The following is a 22,326-nucleotide window of genomic DNA, read 5'->3' as shown; positions in this document are numbered from 1 at the left end:
AGTACCGGTGAGCAGAGACTGGCAGGACCAAAGCCAGACAGTCTGTGCCCACAATGGAAAGCTAGCAGGAGGAAAGAACACTGACCTTGGAGGTGGCTTCAGTGGACATTAAGGGTTCCCTGGCATGTGAATCAGTGCCAGCATAGTCTAAGAAACCTACTCCTAAGCCAGGGGCCATGAGGCACACCTGTAACCTCACACAAGAGGGCTGCTACAAGTTTAAGGCTAACTGGCGCTATACAGAGAGTTCTAGGCTGCTGAGACCCTTCCTGAGGAAGGAAGGAGGAAGAGGGAGAGGGAGAGAGTTGAGGGGAGCTATCTCTAGATAGTCCCTCAGACCTCAGAATCTCGGAAAGCTGGGTCCATGATACTCAGAATCCCAGAATGTGTTCTAGAATAGAAAGTATCTCTACAGAGGCTCCAATCTTGCCTTCCTTTCTAAAACTGAACCAGAGATGATTCTACCCCCCTGCTACATAGTTTATTTCCTATGTAGACCAGGCTGGCCTCAAATGCAGGAAGATCCAAATGCCTCTGCGTCTTAAGTGCTGGGATTAAAGGTGTGCGTCACCAAGTTCAATGTGCCTCCCAAATATTTCCAATCTGTAGTTTATAAAATTCATGGATGCAATGCCCACAGACACTACTGGCCAGCTATATATTCACATGATAGGCTATTATGCTATTATAAATATTAAGAAACAACAGGGGGGCTGGAGAGATGGCTCACTGGTTAAGGGCACTGGTTGCTCTTCCAAAGGTCCTGAGTTCAATTCCCAGCAACCACATGGTGGCTCACAACCATCTGTAATGAGATCTGGCACCCTCTTCTGGCCAGCAGGCATACATGCAGACAGAACACTGTATACATAATAATTTAAAAAAAAAAAAAAAAAAGAAAGAAAGAAAGAAACAACAGGGGAGCCTGCATGGGACCAAAGTAGGCCCACTGCATGTGGGTGACAGTTGTGTGGCTTGGTCTGTCTTGGGGCCCCTGGCAGTGGGACTAGGATTACCCCTGGTGCATGAACTGGTTTTCTGGAGCCCATTCCCTATGGTGGGACACCTTGCTCAGCCTTGATGAAGGGGGGAGGGACTTGGTCCTGCCTCAACTTGATAGCCAGGCTTTGTTGACTCCCCATGGGAGGTCTTACCCTCTCTGAGGAGGGGATGGGAGACCGGGGAGAGGGGAGAGAACTGTGGCTGGTATGTAAAATGAAATAAAATTTAAAATTAAAAAAAAAAATAGAAACAATAGGGTGCTGGAGAGGTCGCTCAGTGGTTCAGAGCACTCCATGCTATTTCAGGGGAACTGGATTCAGTTCCCAGCACCCACAAGGCAGCTCACAATCACATGTGAACCTAGTTCTGGGTGATCCAATGCCCTCTTCTAGCTCTGTAGGCACCAGGAGTGGACATGGTGCAAATATATACATACAGGCAAAACAACATACACATTAAAAAATTAAAAGTAATTTTGAAAAAAATTAGCAATTTTTTTGCCAAGTAGTGGTGGTACACACCTTTAATCCCAGCACTTGGGAGACAAAGGAAAGCAGATCTCTGAGTTTGAGGACAGCCTGATCTACAGAATGAGTTCCAGAGCCAAGGCTACACAGAGAGACCCTGTCTTGAAAAGCAAAAACAAACAAACAAAAAAATCAAAATTGTCAAACTAACCCCAAATGAGAGGAGTTTGTTCTGTGCTGTCTCTGGCTGTGAATATCAACTTAGCTAAGTAGTACGGATAACACCAACACACGTTCCTGAGCCTTAGGGACCCCGCCCCCCCATCCCTCCACCAGCTTATTCTAAAGTAAACACAAACCCTGACTCACCCACCTCCGGCTCCCTGTCCACTTCTGCCCACCTCAGGCCCAAATCTCAGCTCTGGGCAGCTCCGTACTCACCGGTTCTGCAGTAAGGGTAGGCATTCCAGGCTTTCTCATGTATATTCAGGGCTCCTTCTGGGGCCAGCATTCGAACAAACGTGGGTACTTTGCTGTAGTGAGAAAAGAGGTGATGAGCAGAAAATGGAGGCAAGAGAAAGCAGCTAAGTTTGCACAGCAGTCCTCGGCCCACAGCCCCTGCTTTTTCAGTGTCTAAAGCTGACATGCACATTTCCCTGAGATAAGCAGGCTACTGTGCTGAAGAAGCCACCTCCCAGAGCCTGACACCTCGGCTTGACCAGCATCTGCTCCGCCACTCACCATGAACAAGAGCTTCTGAGCCCCTGGGCTGCCTGCTGCCATTTTTCAGACATTTCTTTCTCATTATAGTCATCCAGAGCCCACTGGGAATCAGTACATCCAGGGTTCAACTACACTCACCAGCTTAGGTCTCCCACTGGTGGGGCCAGCCGACTAAATTAGAAGCAGGGTTCCAAGGGCTGAGAATACGGCTAAGTAAGTACCTCCCTGAGTCTGGAGCCCCAGCACCCAACATAAAAAGCTAGGTGTAATAACACTGGTGACCCCAGTGTTTGGGGCTGGGGACAGAGGAGGGGGATTCCAAAAGACCACTGGACAGCCAGTCTAACCCATTAGTTCGTTTAGAGTCCCCACCTCAAAAGTGAGTGGCGGCTGGGAGTGGTGGCACCCTCCTTGAACTGTAACACTCAGGAGGCAGAGGCAGGGGAGTCTGAGGCTAGCCTGGTCTACAGAGAGAGTTTCAGGACACCCAGGGCTACATCTTTTAGGTGATAGAGGAAGGCACCCAACGTTGATCTCTGACCTTCACCTGCACACACACGTAGTAATTATGATATCAAACCACCTGGTCTATTTCCCCAAGTTCTCAGGGAACAGGGCAGCCTCATAGTCACCTGCCTCCCAGGATAAGTATTTTCTTCTCCCTTCCCGCTTCTCCCCTGCCCCCTCAGTTTTGTCTCCGTCTCTTCCCCTGCCACAGAGTCTCACATATCCTACACTGGCCTCAATCTTCCAACCCTTCTGCCTCTACTTGCCAATGTTAGCATTACAAGCACATAACAGCACGCTCAGTTTATGTGGTGCCAGGTATCAAACCCAGGGCCTTGACCATGCTAGGCAAGCATTCGGCCAACTAAGTGACATACACAGCCCTTCTTTCAAAACAAACAAAAAGTCTCCCTCTGTAGGCCAAGTATGCAGAGTGGTTTCTGTCAACTTGATACAAACCTAGACGTATCTGGGAAGAGGGGCTCTTGATTAAGAAAATTCCTCCAAAAGACTGGCCTGTAGCCAAGTGTGTCAACATTTTTCTTGATTGATGGCTGATGTCACAGGGCTCAGCTCAATGTGGGTAGTGCCACCCCTGGGCAGGTAGTCTGAGCAAGCCAGTAAACATCCTTCCTCCATGGCCTCTGCTTCAGGGGCTACCTCCAGGTCCTTATCTGGAGGTCCTGCCCTGACTTCTCTTGATGACAGACTATAATCTATGAGGTGAAATAAACCCTTTCCTCTCCAGGTTGCTTTTGGTCATGGTGTTTATCACAGAAAACAAAACAAAACAAACAAACAAAAACCAAACCCTACCTCAGATCCAGGCTACCCTTGAACTCACTATGTAACCAAGGCCGACCTTAAACTTAGATGCCCTTGTCTTTTCTTTTCTTTTTTTTTTTTTTTGAGACAGGGTTTCTCTATGTAACCTTGGCTGTCCTGGAATTCTCTCTGTAGACCAGGCTGGCCTCGAACTCAGAGATCCAGCTGCCTCTGTCTAGCCAGTGCTGAGATTACAGGTGTGCACCACCACACCTGGATAATAATATTTTCTTCTATTCAAATTTTCCACTGTTTTTAAAGGTTTATTTATCACCTTTATGTGTATTAGTGTCTTCCTTACATTATTTCTGTGCTCCATGTATGCCCGCCCAGGCCAGAAGAGGGCTTCAGACCCACTAGAACTCTGGCTGTGAGCCACCACGTGGGTGCTATGGAACAAACCCAAGTCCTCTGTAAGAGCAGCCAGTGTTGTCAGCCCCTGACCATCTCCTCAGCCCCCTCTATTCAATTTTCCTCTCATGTTACAGAACAATATGTATGGTATGTACCTAGTTTTCTCTAAGTACATAAATTCCTTCCTTAGTCCCCCCGCCCTGTGTTACTAGGATCAGTCTCACATATGCTAGGCAAGTACCCAAGCACTGAGCTGTGTGTGTGTGTGTGTGTGTGTGTGTGTGTGTGTGTGTGTGTGTGTGTGACTGGGATGGTCTCACATATGCTAGGCAAGTACCCAAGCACTGAGGTGTGTGTGTGTGTGTGTGTGTGTGTGTGTGTGTTGTGTGTGTGTGTGTGACTGGGATGGGTCTCACATATGCTAGGCAAGTACCCAAGCACACTGAGCTATATCTGCAACCCCACCTTTCTTAGCTTTTAGATGGGAGCTTACATAATCTTCAACAGGCTCTAGCAAATTCATCACCTTTATTCACGCCTCAAGCCTAAGGGAGAGGGCTAGCCCACAGCAGACAAGACTCCAAGCCCCCAGAGCAAACCTCTGTGAGTCTTTACACACCAATCCACACTCATCTAGGTAACCGTTCTGTGTGCCAGGCACTGGATCCACAGGAACCAAATGGTCCAGAGGCAGACTAATGACAGTCCTGAAGACTGTGCTCTAATAGGGTGAGCACGGGGCTCTCAGGGGAAGGGCACTGTAACGGCATGGTGAGGGAGCTGCTCAGGCCAGTCAGAACACATGAACACATGGTGCAGGGGGTGTGCGGGACGTCAAACAGGACGGGAGCGAGGCAGAAAAGGCAGGGAGAGAAGTTACTGCAGGTCTAGGACGGAGTCACACGAGCGTGGAAATAAGTGAGGCAGCTGCATTTCATCCCAGGACAAAGGAGCTTCCATCTACAGCTTTCAAGAAGACAGCAGCACCGCTCCTCCAGACAAAATGTTCACCACACAGAGAACTGGAAGGCGAGAGAACAGCTGGAGGCTGGAGAGCAACTGACGCCAGAGAAAACGGAAAGCAATGTGGATCTTAGCGATGTTAAGGGGATGGAGGAGGGATCAGACCTCATTCCAGAAAGGCTTTCGGGCCAGGGATTCTCCATCTTCCTGTTCACTTACTGTGCCCAGCTTTTACATGGGCTCGGGAATTTGAACTCAAGTCACAGGCCTGTATGAAAAGCTCTTTATGTGTATGCATGCATGTCTGTGTGGGTATGTACACATGGGTGCAGGTGTCCATGGTGGCCAGAAGACACTGGATTGTCTAGAGCTTGAGTCATAGGCAGTTGCGAGCTACCTGATGTGGGTGCTGGGCACCAAACTCAGGTATTCTACAAGAGTAGCTCGTGCTCTTAATTGCTGAGCCATCTCTCCAGCCCTACTGAGTCTTTTTTTGTTTTGGTTTTTGAGACAGGGTTTCTCTGTGTAGCATTGGCACCTTTTCTGGAACTCACTCTGTAGCCCAGGCTGGCCCTGAACTCACAGAGATCTGTCTGCCTCTGCCTCCTGAGTGCTGGGATTAAAGGCGTGTGCCACCACGCCTGGCTCTGAGTCATTTCTTAAACAGTCTGGTTGACTTCCATTCAAGTTGGTATATGCTCACAGATGGTTTCAAGGCTCTTTGGGTCATGGTTTGCTATAAAATTGTTTAGATTTGGGATTCAGCAAACATGTGTGGTTTACTATAAATTCCAGTACACAAGTGAGTTTCAAAGTTATTTGAAAATATTGGAAAAAAAAATTGCTGGGCGGTGGTGGTGCATGCCTTTAATCTTAGCATTCAGGAGGCAGAGCCAAGTGGATCTCTGTGAGTTCGAGGCCAGCCTAGTCTACAGAGTGAGATCTAGGACAGGCACCAAAACTACATGAAATAACCCTGTCTTGAAAAACCAAAAAACAAACAAAAAAATCTTTTAATAATTTAGAAGGGGAGGGGTGGCTAGAGATGTGGCTCAGAAGTTAAGAGCAAGTGCTGCTCTTCCAGAAGACTCAAGTGTGGTTCCCTCCAAAGGTGTGTGTCATACACACACACACACACACACACACACACACACACACACACACACACACACACGACACACAGAAACATAAATAAAAATAATAGGGTATCTGGGCATGATGGCACACACCTTTAATCCCAGCACTCAGGAGGCAGAGGTAGGTGGTTCTCTGAGTCCAAGGCCAGCCTGGTCTACAGAGTAAGTTCTAGGCTAGCCACTGAGATATTTTTGTCATCTTGGAAAAAATATTTAAATGTTGACTAGAGATGGCTCAGTAGATAAAGGTACTTGCTACCAAGCCTGATGCCCTTTGTTCAATCCCCAGACCTACGTACTGGAAACGAGAAAAACAAATCCTGAAAGTTGTCCTCTGACCTCAACACACATGTAGTACACTCCAGAACTAACGCGCGCGCGCGCGCGCGCGCACACACACACACACACACACACACACACACACACACACACACAAATAAATGTAAAAACAGTGGTAAGGGGCTGGAGAGATGGCCCAATGATTAGGAAACATTGTTTTTGTAGTTTGGTTCTCAGCATCCTCATCAGAAAACCACAAGACCCAATAACTCCAGCTCCTCCAGGGGATCCAAACCTTTCTTCTGGCCTCTACAGGTATCTGCATTCACATACACATAATTCAAACGAAATAAATCTTAAAATGTCGTAGCTGGGCATAGTGGTATACACCTTTAACCCAGCACTCAGGAGGCAGAAGGAGGAGGGTCTCTGTGAGTTCGAGGCCAGCCTGGTCTACAGAGTGAGTTCCAGGACAGTCAAGACTGTTTCACAGAGAAACCCTGTCTTGGGGGGAAAAAATCAAACAAACAAACAAACAAAAAAGAGCCAGGCAGTCGTGGTGCACACCTTTAATCCCAGCACTCAGGAGGCAGAGGCAGGCCGAACTCTGTGAGTTCGAGGCTAACCTGGTCTACAAAGCGAGTTCCAGGAAAGGCACAAAGCTACACAGAGAAACCCTGTCTTGAAAAACTGAAAAAAAAAAAAAAAAAAAAAAGAAAAAAAGAAAGAAAGAAAAGAAAAAGAGAGAGACAGAGAGAAAGGTACTAAACTTTTTCTGGCATCTGATTCTACAAAATTAGAATTTAAATACTATCTGACCTAACAACTACACTTTTTACTGCATTTACTACAGATTTATAAATATATCAAAAGAAGTATGCAGAAGTAGTTCTGCAGGAGTCTTATGCATCTGGAAATTACTATAAACTGTATCTCAGGAAAGGGCTGCTCAAACAGCTTACAGCACATGGACAACAAACCCTGAGCTGGACCTTCTTAAATATGTTACTTATTCATTGGGAGATTTTTGGTTTCTTTGTTTTTGTTGGTGCTTGGTTTTTGTTTTTTGTTTTTTGTTTTTTTTTTTTGTTTGTTTGTTTGTTTGTTTTTTAGACATTTTGTAGCCTAGACTGACCTGGAACTAGTTACATAGTTTTAACTGGCCTCACACTCACCATCCTCCTGCCTCAGCTTCTCAGGTGCTGAGATTCTGAGCAAGCACTATCATGCCGGGTTCTTCTGCATGCTTTGAAAGAATAAGGCAAGTGGGCTGGGGAGGAAGCTAAGGGGCTGAGCACAGCCGTTAAGTGCGGCTCTGGGCTGAACCCCAGCAACCACCCAGGCAGGAAATGCTGTGAAAGGCAGCTATGATGAGAGATAACTATGGAGGAAAGAACAGGGTATATAGTATGGTATGCTCAACACCTAATAGAGGAAACCAGTGCCTGTTTATACACACTCCACACATACTCCTGAACTCAGGACAAGGAAGGGCCCACAAGATGCCAAAACAGCTCAAAGTAGCTTCTAAGGACCGGGAGCGTGATCGGACTGGAGCTACTTTTTTTTAATAACAAAAAATCTTTAAGTAAACAAAGAAATACCACCCATAACCAATCTGATAGATGAAGCAACTTGGGCTGCCAGTTTATAACCCGGAGACACTCCCAATTAGCCAGTACCCCCACTGTCAAGGCAGGCCCTGTTCCCGCCCAGCCACCTGGGGCACGTACCTCTGTAAGTGGTAGATCTTGTGTGTGTACTGGCCTTTCTCGCCGTCATCCTTCTCATACGGCTCATTCACCAGGACCTCCACGCCTTCCCCACCACCAGTTTCATTTTTACTGGCTTCAGCCACAGAATACAGCTGCCCCACTTGATACTAAAAAACCAGAGAGACAGGCATTATTTGCAACAGTTACACTGGAGTCCAGGACCTCCACCTGCGGTTCCCGGTGGCCCTTGTCAAAGTCTTTCCAAAGCAGTGGAGAGCTCTGCACCGGCATCTCTCGCTTCTTACTTCTGCTTCCTTCTACCACTTCTTTTTCCCCCCAGTGCTAAGGATCGAACCCAGGGCTTCAAGCATGCTAGGCTGCTCAGTAAGCGCGCAACCACTGTGCCATCTCCTCAACCCTCTGCTTGGTTTTCCTGCAGCAACCTCTCAAGTAGCTGGGACTGCAGACTCTCTTTACCCATCAGAAGTATTCAATTTCATCTTCCCAGTTTTAAAATCCACGAGTTTGAAGAGAATCTCACAGCACCATCCAGAAAACACCATAGAGTCCAAGGTCTCTTTTGGCCTGGACCTAGCTCTGGTATCAGACCCCAAAACAGGATCTCAGTTAGTTGCTAAAAATCTCTCTATCTCACTTACTTAAACAGACCCTAAAGCTAAGCATAGCATCTCATCCTTATAAGCACTCAGGAGGCTGGGACAGGAGGCCTGCCAAGAGTATGATGCAGCCTGGGCTACAGCGAGTCCCAGGTTATCTCTGGCTACAGTGTGAGACCCTGTATCAAAAAACAAAACAGCCAGGCGGTGATAGTGGCACACGCCTTTAACTCCAGCACTTGGAAGGCAGAGGCACTCGGATCCCTGAGTTTGAGGCCAGCATGGTCAATAGAGAGTTCCAGGATAGCCAGGGCTACATAAGAGAAACCCTGTCTCCAAAAACAAATAAAAAGCAAAATGAAACCCAAAAGCAACAAGAAAAATTAATACATAAATGATCAGAAACCAAGACTATGACTTCCTGTCTAAGAAAACCATCCAGTGTAGCCCACAACCTCTGGCAAAAACTGGCTCAGCCCACTTGCTTTTTTTCCTGTGTGGCTTTTCCTCAGTCTGCAGGGCCCTCAAAACCTCACAAACAAGACATCTCCAGATTTCCCCATTCCTGGTAGGTCAAAGCCATGCTCCTGCTTCCTGCATTACAGATCCCTCCCCCAGGCTCGGCTGGCTTCGTGCCCCTCTGCCTTGGCAGCTGCTAGATGGCAAAAGCCTGGTTTTCCTTTATTTGGGTCACATGTCACCCTATCAAGTCACCGGCCTTCTCTGACCCCTTGGGAGGCTTGGTGTGGACCGATGACTTAGCAGCAGTGTCCGGGCTACTCAACTCCTAATCCTAAGAGAAGTTATCTGGAGACGGAAAACATGGGAGACTCTGGGCACGGTGGCCTGTAATCTCAGCACTCAGGAGACAGAGGAGGTGGATTTCTGTGAGTTCAAGGCCAGCCTAGTCAACATAACAAGTTCTAGGACAGTCACAGCTACACAGTGAGCTCATGTTTCAAAAACAAAATAAATAAGTAACAAGAAAGAAAGAAAAGGAGCAGTGCAGAGAAAATGAGCTGTGACAGAGCAGGGAAGGACATTATTCCAAAAGATGCCTCTTCCTTGTGGTCACCAAGGGCAAGAGGCCAAGGAAAAGCCATTACCCACCTGCTGGGGTGGACATAGAGCTTTCCTTGTCCTCTACACCCTCCCCTGAACCCCTGGTGCCCCCAGGGCTAAGACTAGAGGTGTTCTCTCCCAAGGATTAAAATCAAGTGGCTGCAGTTCTGGCCTCCACCACTGACTCCGCTGTGAGGCACTGTTGTGAGCATGAGCAGGTCACGGAAGTGCCAGGTCTGCTCATCACCCCGGGAAGCCCTCTCACCTCAGCTCCCTAAGCACTGCAAGGAAACTTCTGAGGGACATCTAGAAGAAAAGGCATAGTTGGCTGCTTACCACAAAGCCTAAAACGCCCAGCACAGAACGCCAAGAAAAGGCCCAGGTAAGTGATCAAGCTCGGCTAATCCCATCAAGAGGAGCATCTGAGAGAGTGAGCCAGTTACCTAGATCTTGCTAATCCTGAGCAATGAGTGCTGCTTTGGGGGCTCATGGACCCCACGCTAGCTCCTGTTCCTTTCCAGTCCTCTCACCTGCTGAGACACACTTGAAACCCACATCGAGTGGGTCACGGTTTGGCTGAGCCAGACTCCTCATAGGAAGCTGCAGGAGCTCTGCTCTGGAGAGTCGTGTCGTGAGGACACCGAGTGACTGACTCAGCAAATCCGAAAGGGCAGGCTGGGGAGAGGGCCTGCAAACAGGACTAGCTGCAGCTTTAGTGGTGCCCCTTGGGGGAGGGGCCGCGCTGGCAGAGACCTTGGTCTTCAGGGATTCCCTTCAGCTGCAGGAAATCACAGGGCGGGCCCTAAGAGGATCAGTCTGCGTGCTGGCCTCTTCCCCTTTAATCTCTCTTGATATGCTGATCCTTTAATCCCAACTAGACAGGTGAGGCAGTTTTGTTAATCCAAAGAGGTAAAGAAGACAGATCTTCACGTCACAAGGTCCCCTCTGGCTGGTCCTGGGCGGCTGCCAGACTCAAGATTGGTGGCAGTAAGGGTGGGGATCAGACCACAAAATCTGATACAGAGCCCCAGGGAGACCACCATTCCAACTTCCTCAGGCTGAAAACCATGTTACCTTGCCTTGCCCTACAGAGTTGCCCCCTCTTCCCATAGACTAAGTCACTCATGAAGCAAACCAGAGAGTCTGCCACTGGGTAATCAGTGAGTAGGAACCGTGGGGGAGGAAATGTGGAGCAAAACCACTGAATGACACACATAATAAAAACACATACAGTTAGGCTCAGTGGCCCACACCTGGAATCCCAGCACACACGTGGCTGTGCAAAGGGGACTGCCATGAATTTAAGGCCACCTTGGGCCACATACCAACCACCGGGCTAACCAAGAATATACAGTAAGACTTTGTCTCACAAAAAAGGCAAGAAAAGCAGCACTCTGTTGACCCGCCCATACAGCCCTGTCAGGCCAGGTTCATAGAGGAATGATGCCATGCGTCTGCCTGTCCACACAAGGTGGGCCAGGAACCGCTGGTGGACACACCCATATCGAACAGTGCTTTCTTGTCTGCTACAGGATGCCTGGAAACCCGAGGTAGTGTTACACTCAAGGCTCTGACCAAAACAAGCTAATTCTGCCCCCAAATATCGATTCAGGTCATCAGGATGACCATAAAGCTATGACCTTCTCCTTTCCTTTTTTCCTCCCCAAATCAGAAGCTCTAAGGGACTCAAGTCTCCAGTATAGGAAGTGAATCTACCAGTCACATGATGCTGGGCCGTTCTCATGGGAACGATGAGTCAGAAAGGGGTTACTGACAGAGACGCTGTTCCTTACTTCTTCACTCTCCCCATTCTAGAATTTTCTAATCATCTGGAATGAAGGTTCAAGCTACCAAAGGAGCAGCGTCACCCCTGCAGCCCTTGCTGCTTTCCTGTCAATGCCTTCTTGCTAAGAGCAGGCTGACCAGCACCACACAGACAGACAGACTCTGAACCAGCATGCACTTGCCAAGCTTTGGTCAGGCTCTGTCTCACCACTCCTCCATCCCGCAAAAACAACGCAAGCTAAAAGCTGCCAGTCGAGGGTGTTCTCAAGGTGGGCATTTCCCCATCCTTCCAACCGTGGGGCCAGCAGGAGAGGCCAGAGCAGCAGAGGGGTGCTCCCAGATGACTCCAGCCCCCGTTCTGCAGCACACTCACAGTCTCCGCCGCTGGCCCATCAAGAGACTCCCCGCAAACTGATCCCTCGTACCTGAAATCCCACATGAAGTCAGTCCCACACTCCTGAGGGACTTTCTGATTGATCCTGCACAGCAGTGAGACAGCCATTGGACTGCCTAAGTTTCAAGGTAAGGGACACAGAGGCCTTCTGTTAGGAAACCATGTTACATGCCCTTTTTGTCTGTTTCTCGAGACAGGGTTTCTCTGTGTAGCCCTGGCTGTCCTGGAACTCACTCTGTAGACCAGGCTGACCTTGAACTCACAAAGATCTGCCTGCCTCTGCCTCCTGAGTGCTGGAATTAAAGTCATGTTCCACCACCACACAGACTTTTTTTTTCCACTTTAGAATAGGTTCTCACTATGTAGCCCTGGCTAGACTGATGTACGTTAAGTCTGTGTGTAGATCAAGATGACCTTGAACTCAATATTTTTTAATATTGACAGCAAGGCCCTCAGAGGAAGTGGGTTGACTCTCCCAAAGCTAATACCCAGGCACCTGGTTTTATCTTAGTTGGTTCCACGTATCACAGCATCTATCTATTATTTTTTCCTTAGGTTCCTCAATGTATGTATGGGTGTCTGTCTGTCCATCTCCTCCCTCCTCCCCACTACTTATTTGTTATTGTTTTATTTGTTTTCTTTCTCAAGACAAGGTTTCTCTGTGTAGCCCTGGCTGTCCTAGAACTCACTCTGTAGACCAGGCTGGCCTCAAACTTAATGTTCTGCCTGCTTCTGCCTCCTGAGTGCTGCTGGCATTAAAGGCATGCACCACCACTGCCCAGCTTCTATTTTTTAATTAATTAATTTATTTTACTTTGAGATGGAATCTTGCTATATATGCTTAAGCTAGCCTCAAACTCTTTATGTTAATTCTTCTGCCATTGGCACCCAAATGTCTCTTTTATTTCTCAGACCATGTTCAAGTTCACATCTGTCCCTCTTTCCCAGATCTTCGCAGTCTTTCCGGAGGACTCAGTACTCCACTAGAGACAATCCTCTCAGAGACCAATGCATGGGTATCACTCGTGGGGGTGATTTGTCTCATCTAAATGCTCCCACAGGGTTGGAGAGATGGTTCAGTGGTTAAGAGCACTTGCCCGCATTAGAGGGCCTGTGCTCGACTGTAAGCACTTACAATGGGCAACTCACAGCCCCTGTGACTCTAACCCCACATATATTACATACACATACACAGGAAGAGAGAAACACACACACATAAAAGCAAATGTTTAAAGAATGCTCGGGCTCTGCTAGCCTGCTTTCATTTCTTGGAGGTCCAGCTTCTGTGTGGAGTGCAGGAGTTTCCTACGGGTCCTACAGGAAAAAGAGAGGGTGCCAACAACTGGGGGTTCAGGCTGGCCTTCGTTTCACTGGACGCTGGGGTGGAACTGTGGATTCAGGAGAAAGTCGAGAACAAGCTTGGCCAGGAAGGGAGAAGAGGAAGTTCAGAGGAAGGGTGGGACAAGGGAGGCTCCGTGACAGCACTCTGCTATCCAAGAGACAGCTCTGAGTCAGCAGGGCCTATGGACTTGCTTGTGGCGACTACTGCTGCCAGCTCCACAGGCACGGGGCTGTCAGGCCTAGGAACCATAAAAGGACGGGACAAACCAAGCCCATTTGTCATCTTCTGCCCGCCGTAAAAGGAGGTTTCGGTGCCTTGGTCTTTCCAGCAGCCACCTAGCATGGCTGGGGACTCAAGACCTTTCTGGCCTTGCTGGTTTGCTTCTTACCAGAGAGCACCATTAACCAGAAAGCCCTGTCCTCAGCCTAGTCATGGAGGTCCCACACATGCACACTGCAGCTATCAATCACATGTCCCGCGTAGTTCAGTCCCAGCAGACCCAGAGCTGCTTGTCTCTGTTCAAAGCTATCCAGCAAGCCAAGAGCTTGAGACTGGTTGTACTCAGGTACCAGATTCACCACAGAAGTGTCTTCCTATCTATCTATCTATCCATCTATCTATCTATCTATCTATCTATCTATCTATCTATCTATCATCTATTGTTTTGGTTATTTTGTCTGTTTAGTTTTGTTTTGTTTTGTTTTGTTTTTTGAGACAGGGTTTCTCTGTAGTTTTGGAGCCTGTCCTGGGACTCACTCTGTAGACCAGGCTGACTTCGAACTCAGAGATCCCCCTGCCTCTGCCTCCCAATTAAACAAAGGCATGCGCCACCACTGCCTGGCTAGAAGTGCTTTCCTTTAGTAGAAGTAACATCAGGAGTATTTGAGCTGAGCCTCAGTTATCTCTCTATTAGAACATAAATGAAAGCTATACAAACAGTGGCCACTCCCAGCCCAACTAAGCAATGTTCACACGTTCTTATGAACAACTCTGGATGAGGCGAGGGGAAAGCAGGACTTACCTCATCTACAGACACAGGCAGGATGACTCGACTACAAAAGAAGAAAAGAGAGCATCAAGTCCAGGCCCGAGAGCACCACCTCAGCACAGGCTCCCATGCTTTGCTGCATTCAACCCCCGACTCAGTGACAAAAGCCAGCAGGGACTGGCCCTCTGGATGCTTCAAGGCTGGGGTCCCCCTTGTCCTGGAGCCCCATTTAGAACCCTGAAGTGCAGGGCCAACCTGAACTTCCCACCCCCTGCTGTGCAGACCACTCGCTCCATCTTTCTCCCCTGCTCCCTCAACCTCTCTTCTCCAGCAGGACTTGCCCATGCACCTAGTAAAACAGAAGCTAACAGAGAAGGCTCATCATGAGGACTCCGAGGCAAAGAATGCGGCCCCGGGGATGTGCATCAGTAGACCCAACTTCACAACATCAGCCCTCGGGGTCCAACCAAGGCTGTGAAGGGGACAATTCCCTAGAGGCTTCGCCAACCCTAGAGCCTCAAGTGCCACCCGCTCTGCCCTCTGAAGGATGGTACAATGCAACTCCTCATGCAGCTCTGAGGATAGCCAGCTCTGACAGCCAGGAGCTAGCCAAAGGCACTCCAACCCCTCACTCTCTTTCCTCCTGCATTCTGCCAACCTCCAGTTGCTGGAAGGTACCACGAATAAGCTGATAGAGAGCTGGGCAGTGGTGGCGCACGCCTTTAATCCCAGCACTCAGGGAGGCAGAGGCAGGTGGACCTCTGTGAGTTGGAAGCCAGCCTGGTCTACAGAATGAGTTCCAAGACAGCCAGAGCTATACAGAGAGACTCTGTCTCGAACCCCTCCCCTTAAAAAAAAAAAAAAAAAAAAAAAACAAGCCGGGCGGTGGTGGCGCACGCCTTTAATCCCAGCACTCGGGAGGCAGAGCCAAGCGGATCTCTGTGAGTTCGAGGCCAGCCTGGGCTACCAAGTGAGCTCCAGGAAAGGCGCAAAGCTACGCAGAGAAACCCTGTCTCGAAAAACCAAAAAAAAAAAAAAAAAAAAAAAAAAAAAAAAAAAAAAAAACAACTGATAGAGAACTCCTGGCCAGCAAAGTCCTCAAGAGGGTCAGAGCTCCAGAGAGCTGAGAGGACTGGAGCCACTTCCCCAGGTGGCTTACACTTGTGACAGACCAGTGCTGACCCCCAGTTCAATACTGGTCAGAGAGATGAGAAGAAAAGCCTCTTGAGCTGGGCGGTGGTGGCGCAGGCCTTTAATCCCAGCACTCGGGAGGCAGAGCCAGGCGGATCTTTGTCAGTTCGAGGCCAGCCTGGGCTACAGAGCAAGATTCAGGAAAGGAACAAAGCTACACAGAGAAACCCTGTCTCAACCCCCCCCCCCAAAAAAAAAGAAAGGCCTTGACTGGTCTAAAAAGTCAAGCCACCCAGTACTGAGGAGGCAGAGGCAAGTAAGCTCTGTGAGTCTGAGGCCAGCCTGGTCTACATAGTTCCAGGCCAGCCAGAGCTACAAGGTAAGACCCTGTTTAGCAAGCAAACAAAGAAAGCCGGGTGGCAGTAGTGCACACCTTTAATTCCAGCAGTTGGGTGGCAGAGGCAGGTGGATCTCTGAGCTTGAGGCCAGCCTGGTCTTCAGAGTGAGTTTCAGGATAGCCAGGGCCACACAGAGAAATCCTGTCTCAAAAAAAAAAAAAAGAAAGAAAGAAAGAAAAGAAAAGAAAAAGAAGGCCGGGCGGTGGTGGCACACGCCTTTAATCCCAGCACTCGGGAGGCAGAGCCAAGTGGATCTCTGTGAGTTCGAGGCCAGCCTGGGCTACCAACTGAGTTCCAGGAAAGGCGCAAAGCTGCACAGAGAAACCCTGTCTCGAAAAACCAAAAAAAAAAAAAAAAAGAAAAAAAAATCCAAGTAAGACAAATGGAGATAGGCATGGTGGCACACACCTTTAATCCCAACATTCAGGAGGAGGAAGCAGGCGGATCTCTGAGTCTAAGACCAACCTGGTTTACAGATTTGAATTCTAGGACAGCCAGGGCTACAGAGAGAGACCCTGCCTCAAGATAGATAGATAGATAGATAGATACATACATACATACATACATACATACATACATACATACATACACACATACAATAAGACAGTCACTGGGCCTTTAATCCCAGCACTCGGGAGGCAGAGCCAGGCGGATCTCTGTGAGTTCAAGGACAGCCTGGTCTACAGAGCAAGATCCAGGACAGGCACCAAAACTACACAGAGAAACTCTGTCTCAAAAAACAAAACAAACAAACAAAAAGACAATCAAGAGCCAAAGCTAAGACTCCCACTTCTCAGAGCCTTTCTGGAACCTGCTGGGCCCTCGGCATCTTTGTGCCCTGGCTTAGTAAAGCATGGACATACTCTTTCGAGGGCCAAGCATGGCTCTTTGCTCCAGGCTGCAAAATAGCTTGCTAGTCCCTAGTCCTACAACGTTCTCCTGGGCAGCAAGAAAACACACAGTGAGACCCGAGGAAAACATCACAGGAAAAGCCAGGCATCAAGCAGAAAAAGCACCAGGGGGGAAAAAAAAGCTCCAAGTTCTTTACTGTCTGCTAACTCCCTTCCGATACTCCCTTTATAGAAAGCCAACGGTGCAGAGAAGTGCTTCCAACTTAGAGGGCAGAATTTCTGCACCCTCAGAAAAAACTTCCTGGAAAACAATATGCCTTTTATCTTCAAGAACACAGCAAAAATCACATCGAAGAATTTGCAGAAACCAAATCAGGGAAAATCCTGTTGGAGGAAGTGTCAGAAAAAGCAACAAGGACAACCTTCAGATCCAAACCTCCCCTCCAAAGAGACTAGTTCCAGCTAGTGCCTTCAAGGATGCTCTGAGCCTGCTTCCCTTACAGCCGCACACCCAGACATTTCTCCCTTGCTCCCTCGGAACCTCGGCCGCCATAGGGGACACCTGGAAAGGAGAGGGCCACAGAGGCCCAGCTGGGCCAAGACTGAGGCATCCTCACCATGGCATGACCTTCAGTTGCCTCCTCCTCAGAGCTGCAGAGCTGCAACCACGGCCCCTTGCCTGCCTGTTTCGCATCCTGCCCCCTCCCCAGGGGTGCGTGCATGCACAGGGCACAAGCCCACCAGGAAGGAAATACAGATGCAGGCTCTACATCACCAGCACCTTGGGCCTCTCCCTGGCCAGGCTTCAAGTGGGGAGGACAAAGAATGGGAGAAGAATGCCTGCCTCCCAGATTGACTTCATCTCTTCAGAAGGGTCCTTCCTTCCCCTGCCTGGCCTTTTCAAAACTCTACAATCCTACAGACTGTAGGATTCACGTGGGAATTTTTTTTTTTTTTAATCTGAAAAGTGAGACAAGCTCATTCGTTGGGACAGTGAGGATTAAAATGCAAAGTGCACCCACCCTGTTCTACTTGGAGAACACTGGCTCCCAAGTGTTCTTGTTCTTCACCCCATAAAGCTCTGAGCGCTGGCTGGATTAACACTGGACATGGAGAGAGGCGACAGAGCCTCCAAATCATGGTCTCCACCCGCCAAAGAGTCAAGATGGGATGACACCTGACTCTCTACTTCGTGGGTCATTCAAATGACACACTATGACATCTGAAACACCTCCAGGGGCACACGGTGTGAGGATGGACAAAGTGCCCTCACTGATGAGGGAAAGAGTCCTCTGCACACAAGAGTTTCACAAGTTTCCCCGTACTTGGCCAGTTTCCGTTTCTGAACTTCTGGGGCTTAGGCTCCAGTGCTGCCCCCTTGCCCTCTCCTTTGGGGGACCTTAGTTTCACAAGAGTCTATACACACACACACACACATCCAATCTCGCCTGGGATGGTCACTTGGAACCATGATCCTCAGGAATGGGTCACACTGTCCGAAAGGTTTAGCAATCCAAATAACCCTACCTGTCAGCCAAGCCCCTGGGTTTCAGGAGCAATCATCTAGCAAGCCCTGCCTGTCCTCCAAATCAATAGCTCCTCACCCCCAAAACAAAACAAACAAACAAAAACTGTGAGGATCTTCTCAATTCCTCCAAGCAATTTCCTCATCTCTTTGCACCAAGACCCCAAATCCGCTGGAGACTGGATGTCCCCATCCTGGTCCCCACCACCTCCATTAGCAGGCATATTCATTCTTATACTATCGTTCTGGATGGTCTTGTGCCCTGCTATAACTTCCTGCCCTCCTCTATCACTGAAACTCCTTCACATCACTTCAGAACCTGCCCAGTATTTTCCAGACTCCCCATTCAAGGGCTGCCAAGTCCTAGGCAGGCGTCCTGAGCTTTTATCAAAAGCCGCCTCTTTTGCACCTACTACTTAGGTACCGTGCCACTCCAGCCATCCCCACCCAGCCAGCCCTGTTATCTCAGTCCCTATGCTCTTCCTCCCTCCCCATCACCCAAGCCCGGCCTTGACTTAAGTCCTTTTTTCTGCAACCAATGATTACAATCCTTCCTCTGCTGCCTAAGGCAGCCACTGTCCATGCCCCAGGTTCCGCCTCAGCACTCCTCACCACCACCTCAACTCCATTCCAGGAGCTAGCTCCCTTATCTGATCTTCCCTGCCCCTTGGTACATACAGCTCAGCCTCAAACCCCTCCCCACCGTCAGCCAACTCACCGGCGCTGCCTGCCCTTGTCCCACTGCTCCTTGGTCCCTTACACAACTCCTCAGTCTGCCCCTTCATCCCTCCTTGCGCCCACGGTAGGGTCACACCACATCCAGCGCTCTCCATTCCTCGGGCCCCTCCTCATGCCCCCTCTGGCTCTCCCTGTCCCCTTGACCCCTCCTCAGGCCCTGTCCGGCCCGCACCGGTTCCTGGCCTCCTCTCTGGCCTATTCGACCCCACCTCAGGTGCTGTCTGTCACCCTCTGGCCCCTCCGCCCCTGCTAGGCGGCCCAACAGCCCCATCCGGTGTTCTCCATCCCCCGGCAGGCGATCTGCCTCCGCGGCCGTCATCCCGACCCTCCCTTCCGCCTCGCTTCCGCACAGCCGACCCGACACTCACTACTCCTTGAGCAGCACCATGTCGCTTCGCGGCTCGGCGGCTGCCAGCTGCCAGCCCGGCCTTCCGCCCGCTTCCCGGCGGCCGCTCTCCCGGTGGCCCGGCCCGGCCCGGCTGCCTGTGCGCCTTCGTCGTGGTCTGCTCTGTCTCTGCTGCTCTCGCTGCGGTCGCCGCGCGGGCTCCTGCCGCCCTGCCCTGGCCTCGCCACCTCCCGCGCCTCTGCCGACGCCGCCCGGAGCTCCGGTTCCGCAGCGCCGCGCGGGGGCGGGGCGTCTCTGCGGCAACCAGAGCGTCAGACGCAGCACTGCGCGCTGACCTCACGCGGGGCGGGGCCTTCCCGGGCCCGCCCCTCTACCCTTAAATGGGCCGTGGCTCCGGGTCTATGTCAGCGTCCTAGCTGGGTCCCAAGCGGTTTTGGAACTCAGGAATTAAAGGGACACGTCTGGTGTGAATGCGCTTCTGCAGCAGGAACTGATGCGCCTGAAAGCCTGGACTTCACGAGAAGGTGTGTTGAGAGCCCAGCGTGTCAAAAATAAAATGAGGGCCTTGGAGATTTAGTTCAGCCGTGAAGCACTTGCTTAATTTGGATGCACACACACACACACCACACCACAAACCCAAAATATAAAAAACAAACCCCAAAGTGTGTATGTGTTCTCTAAATACTTGACTCCACAACTGCACCAGAAAGATACTGTTTACTGCCCTCATTTACAGGAAAGAAGGCAGCAGAAGAAAGATTTGCTCATTACGGCTTCTTCATGATTTTTTTTTTTTTCTTTTTTTTTTGAGACAAGGTCTCACTATATAGCTCTGGCTGTTCTGGAACTCAATGTATACCAGGCTGGCCTCGAACTCACAGAGATCCACCTGCCTCTGGTTCCTGAGTGGTAGGTGTAGCTGAGACTCTAGCCTGGTGTCTTCTCATCCATCCAATAAACATTGGCTGAGGGTCTGCTGTGCATCTATCTATCCTGGATAGAGAGAACAAGACTGGTACTATCTTGCCTTTAGGGGCTGGAGGTTAAATGGAGGGGAGGCCGGTGATGGCTGAAGGTAACAGGCATTTAGAATGAAAGGGGCTGCCAGGCCTGTAACCCTAGCTATCTGGGAGCTGAGGCGGGAGGACGAAAGTTCAAAGCCTGCTCAAACAACTTAGTAAACCACTGCCTGGTGTAAGGAGAGGGCTGAGATGCAGCTCAGTGGTCCAGCACTTGCCTAGTATGCAGGAGGCCCTCGGTTCAATCCTAGAACCACAACAAGAAAAAGAAAACAAGTCATCGGACCTGAGATGACACAGGAGGGTATCTGATGTGTGTGAGGAATCCCAGGCAAGCCATTCCAGAAGACAAGACTTACGGGTAGATAGATCTACGAGATGCTGGGGAGTGAAGAACAGCAAATAGTGAGCAGATCTGTCAAGGCTGCAGTCAAGGAGAAGCTGCTGCATTTGGGGACTTGTCCTAGTCTGGTTTTCTGTTGCTGTGATAAAGACCACAACCAAAAGTAACTTGGGGAGGAAAAGGGTCATTACATCTTTGAGGTTAGAGTCCATGATGAAGGGAAAACAGGGCAGGGGCCTGAAGCAGAGGCTATGGAGGCATGCTTGCTTACTAGCTTACTCAGCTGCTTTCCTGTACAACCCAGGACAGCCTGCCCAGGGGTGCTACCCCCCAGAGTGAGCTGTGCTCTCCACCAATCATTACTCTAGAAAATGCCCCGACAGGCTTGCCTACAGATAAATCTGATGGGAACATTTTCTCAACTGAGGTTCCCTCTTCACAAGTGACCCTAGCTTGTGTCAAGCTGACACACACACACACACCAAAAAAAAGAAAGAAAGAAAAAGAAGGAAAGAAAGAAAGAAAAGAAAAAGAAAAAAACTGACCAGCACATGACTAGAAAAGATAACTGGAGCATTGAGTTTGGAGGTGGAGAGCTGGGAAGGGCTAGGTTCCTGGTGGGTGATGGCAATGTGGGCTACAGGCCATGGGAGAGCATTTGAGGATTTCAGCAGCGATAAGAGATTTATGGCCGGGCGGTGGTGGTGCACGCCTTTAATCCCAGCACTCGGGAGGCAGAGCCAGGCAGATCTCTGTGAGTTCCAGGCCAGCCTGGACTACAGAGTGAGTTCCAGGCAAGGAGCAAAGCTACATAGAGAAACCCTGTCTCGGAAAAAAAAAAAAAGAGAGAGAGAGAGAGAGATTTATGATATGAAGGTTCCCTCTGAATGCTGGGGGCAGGGAGGGAAGGAAGGAGAGAGGGCTGTGTCAGGACAACAGTGACAGGCAGGGACACCAGTGAGGAGGCAGTTGCAGAAGTCCAGGGAGCATTCAGGGCAGGGGAAAAAAAAAAAAAAAGGCCAGCAGTAGGGTGCACGCTTTTAATCCCAGCACTCGGGAAGCAGAGGCAGGCAGATCTCTGTGAGTTCAAGGTCAGCCTGGTCTACAGAGTGAGTTCCAGGACAGCCAGGGCTACACAGAGAAACCCCATCTCAAAAAAAAATAAAAAGGAAACAAAAAAAAAAAAAAGAAAAGAAAAGAAAATTGAGGCTTTTGACAAATTGGCCAAGAGGGCAACAGGGTGAGAGCAAGAGAGGAAGTGAGGAAAACTGACAAGGTTCAGGCCTGGGAGCCTGAGTGACTAGTACTGCGTTCAGGGACAACACCAAATGGGTTGGCAGACAGGTGGGACTCACTGAGAGCGGGGTGCTTGAAGGGTATATGGGCGGGGCAGCCAGGCAACTACCCAAGATGGTGGCTCAAGAAGGAACTGGGAAACAGGTGTCCAGACTGCTACCCAGCTGTGACAGTAACCAGGGCCGCCCTAAGTGTCCCGTGGATTGGCCATTCACTCATCAGACTCTGGCATGAGCAAGGATAGCTCCAGAAATCCAAGGCAAGGACCCTGAGAGAGAGCCAAGATCCAGGGAATGGCCTGACCCCTGGTCCCCCAGGCCTGCAGCCCAGGGCTCTTTCTCCTCCACAGCATCAATGGATAGTACTCTAGAAAATGCTGGCTCTCTCCAGGAAGTAACCAGATCCTGCCCCCACCCCTGGGAACCTGCAGTCTAGTTAGAGAGACTACATTTACTCATTCACTCAATAAATATTGATTGAGCACCTGGCCCTGTCCTAGGTCTTTTTCGAGGCACTTAAG

General features: G+C 49.8%; 1 protein-coding gene across 1 annotated transcript in view; it reads right to left on the bottom strand.

Moving 5' to 3' along the window:
• Positions 1–19,439, bottom strand: part of Pitpna (phosphatidylinositol transfer protein alpha) — a 45,897-nt gene extending 26,458 nt beyond the window's left edge. Inside the window, exons 1-4 of the mRNA XM_028866761.1 lie at positions 19,171–19,439; positions 14,193–14,223; positions 7,990–8,138; positions 1,911–2,002 (exon numbers count right to left, since the gene is read on the bottom strand). Coding sequence (XP_028722594.1) covers positions 1,911–2,002; positions 7,990–8,138; positions 14,193–14,223; positions 19,171–19,190 — 292 coding nt within the window. The 5' untranslated portion in view covers positions 19,191–19,439. The remainder of the gene's footprint in view (positions 1–1,910; positions 2,003–7,989; positions 8,139–14,192; positions 14,224–19,170) is intronic.
• Positions 19,440–22,326: the final 2,887 nt, after the last annotated feature.

The sequence above is a fragment of the Peromyscus leucopus genome, chromosome 8b (genome assembly GCF_004664715.2).
Source record: "Peromyscus leucopus breed LL Stock chromosome 8b, UCI_PerLeu_2.1, whole genome shotgun sequence".
Classification (NCBI taxonomy): Eukaryota; Metazoa; Chordata; class Mammalia; order Rodentia; family Cricetidae; genus Peromyscus; species Peromyscus leucopus.
Note: the sequence above shows the minus strand (reverse complement) of the source record. Positions and strands in the feature narration are given on the sequence as shown.